The sequence below is a fragment of the Etheostoma cragini genome, chromosome 7 (genome assembly GCF_013103735.1).
Source record: "Etheostoma cragini isolate CJK2018 chromosome 7, CSU_Ecrag_1.0, whole genome shotgun sequence".
Lineage (NCBI taxonomy): Eukaryota > Metazoa > Chordata > Actinopteri > Perciformes > Percidae > Etheostoma > Etheostoma cragini.
The window spans coordinates 17851910-17858118 of record NC_048413.1 but is presented as its reverse complement, the minus strand read 5'-3'; the positions used below and the strand labels follow the sequence as shown (position 1 = coordinate 17858118).

The 6209-nt window shown below is 43.0% G+C and overlaps 2 protein-coding genes across 2 annotated transcripts; one reads left to right on the top strand and one right to left on the bottom strand.

Moving 5' to 3' along the window:
- Window positions 1-515: 515 nt before the first annotated feature.
- ppp1r3da (protein phosphatase 1, regulatory subunit 3Da) lies at window positions 516-2562 on the bottom strand. The gene is made up of 2 exons (XM_034877830.1): window positions 2332-2562; window positions 516-2009 (listed from the first exon to the last, which is right to left on the bottom strand). The coding sequence occupies exon 2, from the start codon at window positions 1981-1983 to the stop codon at window positions 1072-1074; it is 912 nt and encodes a 303-aa protein (XP_034733721.1). The 5' UTR covers window positions 1984-2009; window positions 2332-2562; the 3' UTR covers window positions 516-1071.
- A 90-nt stretch (window positions 2563-2652) lies between these two features.
- fam217b (family with sequence similarity 217 member B) lies at window positions 2653-5534 on the top strand. The gene is made up of 4 exons (XM_034877825.1): window positions 2653-3309; window positions 3414-3513; window positions 3664-3728; window positions 3828-5534. Exons 1-4 carry the CDS (start codon window positions 3203-3205, stop codon window positions 5263-5265), a joined length of 1710 nt encoding a protein of 569 aa, XP_034733716.1. The 5' UTR covers window positions 2653-3202; the 3' UTR covers window positions 5266-5534.
- Window positions 5535-6209: the final 675 nt, after the last annotated feature.

Genomic DNA, 6209 nt, shown 5'->3' with positions numbered 1-6209 from the left:
CATGTGCTCATTAACCTGAACTTTTCAGATCAAAAATGCGAATAATTGAGATCAATAATCGATAATTCTATTTCTTTTATCTCAATAATTTTCTTTTTTATCTCAATAATTTTCTTTTTTATCTAAAAATTGTTGTTATATGTTAAAATGGCTTGTTGTAGGATAGTAGATTTAGAGCAAGTCCACACTTTCACAAAGATTAAAAACAATTATATTGTTAGTATTCGACAACTACATTTCCTATGAACTCTGACAACTCCTGGGATCTGTTCTTCTTGTGCTACATGTGGTGATTGCTATAGTTAAGTCCCATTGAGCTGAAACCATAATGTAAACTACTGGTACGTTTTAATATATTCTTGATATTTTTAAAAGTTTGGCAGGTTGATGAAAGAAAACTACAAGAAAACCTGCTGAGTCAAAGAAGCTGATGGAAATTAGCCAGAATAATATGGGGGTCTTCAACTTTCAACAAAAATATAAATTACACTACTAAAATAACAGTAATACAAACATTATGGGGAATTGTGCTTTATTGTTTATTGTAACCAAAATATGCATTCATTTTTGACTCAATTAAATTGTATATTGCATGGATTTGGCATTTGTTGTGACATTTGGTTTAAAAAATAAACTCTGAATACAGAGAAAAATACTTAATTGTATAAATTTATGTCAGATAACCAGCATGAAGAAATCAGTGGACTGACATGCATTAATTTAAGTTTCAATGAATATTTCTATAACAATCAATCACTTCCATTTGATGTGCCCACATTAAAGTGTTTTTTTTAATACCCAGGAAAATCATAGAGTGCTATTTAAAAAAGAACACACCAGTAAAACATTGGTACTGTGGCCAGTTGACATCAGGTAGAAGTGCATTAGTGTTTGTGTTCACTCTCTCAGGCCGCCAGATTTGAAAGTTTATCTTGAATCTAACTTTATTCAAATAAATCTTCTGTGTGTCTAACAATAATAACATTATATGTCACAGTGCAGTTAGGCATTTCTTACCAATGACAGTTATGAAGTGCACTACATAGATTTCTTCTACCTTTAGTCAGTATACTAAATAAAGTGCACCATGCTATCCTCGCATTCTTTAGGCACAGTGAGCTTGTAGTTATGGCAAACTAACTTATAATTTTCTCCATTATTGTTGTCCCAGTATTCAGCTCCACATACTTTGTATTGAATAGCAAACTGCAACACTGCTCCTGGCTGTAAAAACGGAGGAACAGGCAGGTGGAAACTAAATGTGTCACAACTAAGTTGGCCCCCTCCTCCTTCCCAGTTCTTGGTGATGGTGGACACCCAAGAGGCCTTAGTTTCTGTGCAGTTCTTCCACTCTGTAAATGAATACCGAGCTATAACATCCTTCTCAAAGTCCAAATTGAGGACCTGAGTAATTCCGATGACACCAAGTTCAAAACACAATACCCTCTCCAGACACACTTTCTGCTCATTGAGGCGATGCAGGAATCCTTGCTGGTCTCCAGGTTGTTGGGCGAAAACCGGCTTCAGGTATGGCAAGGATATCTCCAGATGCCTTCCATCTGTCAACTCTGCACCCATCAACAATCTGAAGGAAACATGATGTGGTACAAATGGATCCTCTGCAGATTTAAAAAGTTTGATGTCTTCCAGGTCGAGCCCCAAAGAGTCAACAAACCGCACACCAACATTTCTGCATCGCTTCTTTTTCTCTGTGGTGGAAGGCAGAGAGCGTGACCGTTGTCGGATGATGGGTTTAGGCTTGGGTTCACAGGAGAGACTGCGGTGGAACTCCCTTGGCGGAGAGATTCTGGGGCTCGGGGGGCGGATTGGAACTGGCTTCTTTACTGCACTAGGTTTGTCATCTTGAAGCATTTCAGTCAGGTTGATGGTCATGCAGGGCATTGAGATACTGCTGTAGGGGCTTGACGTCTGCTCCTTTAAGGCAGGGATCCTCTCATGTCCAATAAACCACCCTCTATCCATGATCTGTGAAAATGCGTCCTGCTCACCTGTAAGAAAGTTGTGAAGCATAATATATTAGTATTATGTCATATTCATCCAAGAAAAACATACTGAAGCAAGATTACCCAGGTGTAACATTAGTGTACAATTCGCCCTAAATGTAGATTTTAAGCAAATTTGACTAAAAACAACAATTTGTAAAAATGAAAAGAAGGAAACAGTCCCAGAAGTCAATAGAGTGGGCGTGTCCTCTGGGTCGGGAGTACGTGCATAAATTAATTATATTTCTCTATCTCACTGTACAGTTGTAGCATTACTTATAGGCTACTGCCTGTGGTAGGATTAACTGAAATTCGACGTTGAGTTCGCCTCAAAATATAAAGATATGATGCGTTATGAAGCCGCAGGGTGTAGCCTAAGTTGAAGCCTCCATTTCAAGTAACGTTAGTATTTATTTTAGAGTTACGCGTTTCTGTTCGTCATATCTCCGCTGTTCGTCGCAATCACTTAACCTGATCTGTAACTGGTGACCTAGCTTTATATCTCTTAAACATACTGTATAGTGCCTTCGATGGAGATCAGCTAGTGCGCAGTTTTCAGGAAGCCTTCACGGAACAGAACCGACGTTGCATGGGAGATTGAGTAATTTAGGATGAGCAGTTACGTTTGGGTGCATTGATTTAAACTTAATTTCCTCAAACACAGTGTCGGTCGTTTCCCCAAATTCTCTTCTCATTTTTTACGAATGGTAAATAGTTTCATCAAAGTGAGCATGTTTCGTTTGAAACAGCGTTTAGAACGACTTCACTCCAAGTCCCACGATGCACCTCTGTTGCCCACTTCGAACCAAACGACGGCCAGTCAGCAGCAGGTAAACAAACCTATCTCACTGGGGCTGCTAGCCACACAAAGCGTATGCGCTGTTTGACAGTCTTGCATTTGTAAGGGTGAGGAGGATGCCAGTCGAAAAAGAAACATGTCTGCTGTCAACAATTCATTAAAAACAACCGCTAAATTGTAATTCAACAGAGGCGAGTTGACGGCAAATAGAAGGACGAGTTGAACCTACCCCGTTTTGACATCTGCGCATGATGCATTGCAGCACTTTCGAGAAAATGGGTGTTTTTAGCCTCATTCTGAGAATAGGGTATATGATCCAAGATGTCGGTTGGGTTCTTTAGCTACCGTGCCATTTGATTGTGCTGGACTCAAAACAACCTCCCCTCTGGCGACCTGCAACATGGGGCCCATCATGCAGGAGCGCACGACATCCACGACACTAAAACGCGTCGTCTCCAAAGAGAAGATTCGGGTAAAATATACTGAAAACAGCGGACCAGTAACCAGGTGGGCCTTATGTTACTGTGACAAGTTTACCACTGAATTAAACGTGTTATGTTTTGTCTCAGACATAGAGACGAGCCTGACAAAGCACTATTATTTTTCCACAGTTCAAAGAAAGGTAACAAGATGAAGAAAGCAGTGGGCCAGATGAAAAATGGCCTCCCAGGACCAGGTCAGGATAAGGACACAGTGACAACAGTGCAGAAGGTAAGTGCAAGGCATGCTGGTAAATTAAAAGATAATGTCAAAAAGATTGGTCCTTTTTTTCTAGGACAGTGTTGCAGCATATGCTGGGGTTATACTTCAAAAAATTCATGGCTGAAATAATCAAATAATTCCATATTGATTGTTTTATAGGGTGCGCAGTCTAAAGGTGGCAGGGTCAAATGTGGCAGTACACGCAATACGAGCAAACTGTCCAGGTATGTGTGGTGAGGGGTTTGTATCTTTACTGAATGCTTTGCTTTAAGTACAGTGAATCCCTTAATCCCCCCCCCAAACTTTACTTTACATCTTTACAGCCCTGAAGAAGGAGATTTGAGACCTCAACTCCGCAAACATTTAACTGTGCACAGGAAAGAGGAGCAACGCGAAAATCAGCGGATGTCTCAGTGCAGCAACGAGCTACACCAGAACCGTGGTGGGATGGGGAAAAATCGGCGAGCCCTCTCCCTGCCTCTCTCCCCAATATCAGGGCTACGACACATGCCAGCACACCCTTTAACACACTCCCCAGCTCCAACCCCAGAGGCACTACAGCGGCACTACAACCAGAAGGATGAAGACACTGACAGTGCCAGTGATCTGTCAGACTCTGAGAGGCTGCCTGTTCTGCCCTCTCCCTGTACCCCCTGCACCCCTCCTCACCTCAACCTTCGGGCCGAGGTCATCAATACTAATGACTTTCCCCCGGACTTCCCAGGACCCCATGGGGCTGTGGGTGATGAAGATGAGAGTGAAAAACCCAGCTACAATTACCCAGACTTTCTGCCTCCTCCGTTCAACAGCTGGAGCCTGAGACAGCTGGCAGTGTTTCTTCATACGGATGGTCGTGGCGCCCCCCGCCCCAAGCCAGTAGGGCCCTTAGAGAAGTACCTGGAAAGGCTGCTTCAGCTGGAGTGGCTCCAGATCCAAACGGTGCAAGCAGAAAGCAGCCGCCCACCTGGTAGTCGTACAAGGCTGCAAGGCTTCCCCTCTGCCACCACTGCTCACCCGCCCAGGCCTCACACAGCTCCACCATCACGACTCAACTCCCCTAAAGGGCTGCGGCAAAGCCAGCGAGCCTTCCCATTTACACCTGTCAACAACCCCCCATCACCTGCTTCAGCCCAGCAACAACACTCCCGCTTTCCAGTTTGCCCTCACTGTCACATTCGCTACCCATTGTGCAACGGAAGCTGCTCTGCTAATGCTTACCAGCGTCACTCAAGGCTCAGCCCACTTCTTGAGCACAAAGCCAGACCTGGAGCACCAGCGAAGAGGAGCAGCAGTGAGACCCGAGCCACCTCAACAGAATGTAGGAGCCCAGGAGGACAAGGTGGAGTACAAGTCGGAGGCGGAGCCCAGACCCCAGTTAGCCCCTCAGCTGGGAGGAGTCATCTTAGGCACATGCAAGCTGCAGGCAATGTCCGTAAGCAACCCCAGGATCCTGGAACTAACCCAAACAGCAGAGGTCAGGTGAGGAAAAGCCGCGTCAGAGCTAACTCTGAAACAGATGTCAAAAAGGAGCCTTGTGGCAGTAAAGCAGCTAGTGCAGAGAAACAAGTTTTTGTTGCAAGTAAGAGAGAGGTCACCACCCCCAAGAGAGTAGAAAGGGACTGGCAGAGGACAGAGGCGGTAGGTCAGGCCTCTAAAACTGCCATGAAAAGAGCTGCTAAAGAGCCGCAGTCTCTCTCCAGAGCTCCGCTCAGTAGTAAGCAGAATGGCAAAACAAAAAATGTGCACTTTGTTGCAAAGTAACACTTATAAACCTACAATGTACTGCTTTGCTTAGTGGTAACTTGGGACAGGAGCTTGAACCTATGCTTGCTTTCTGTGTAATCTGTGTAATACTAACATGTTGTAACTGTTGTACAGCCGTCCACATCAGTCAGTGGTGTACAGCCTTCTAAAGCTCAAAACTTACAAGAGGTTGAGCAGCTAGAATAGAGATGAAAAGGCAATGATTTCAAAGCATAATATGACACTTAAATAGAACAGAACTTGTATTTTATTCAAAATGTACAGTAAGTATAAGGCCTGTAAGATAAATCGTTATATATATATATCGCAATCTCAATTCACCCGTTTGCAATGTTTTACTGACTTAGATTCTCATTTAATTTTACGAGCCGATTGCATCACAAACTACTACTTTCTTCGGTGAGTTTTGAACACAGACTGTATCAAATAGGTTTTAAAGCTCTCCCGAGCGCTGCAATGTTCTCCCTTCTCTTCATTGAGGCCTCTCTATGTTTACAGGCTTGTGGTGATGCGCAATGTGCTATAGATGCCAAAAACAATCTGTTTTGGTACTGCCAATTTGTTTTGTTTTGTTTTGTCATGGTTCATGTGTGCAATAAAACGTATACTTTGTGAGAAAAAAATCGTGGCAGAGAATCGGGATATCACTTCTAAGCTAAAGAATCGTGACTAATATTTTCCCCCGAATCGTGCAGGCCTAGTAAGTATACAGTCATAATGTGAGACTGTGTTTTGACAGAAGGTTCATTTGGATCCAAAGCACTACTAGGATTCATGTAAATTGAACTCTGCCTAACTGCACGTCATCATAGCTCAGTATACTACTAATGTGAAAATAGGCATAAAATACGCATTTACTCTGCCATTAGACAGCATTTAACATAAGTAATTCATAGTGAAGTTTAATACAGTTCATTACATTTTAGTCATCTAAAATGACC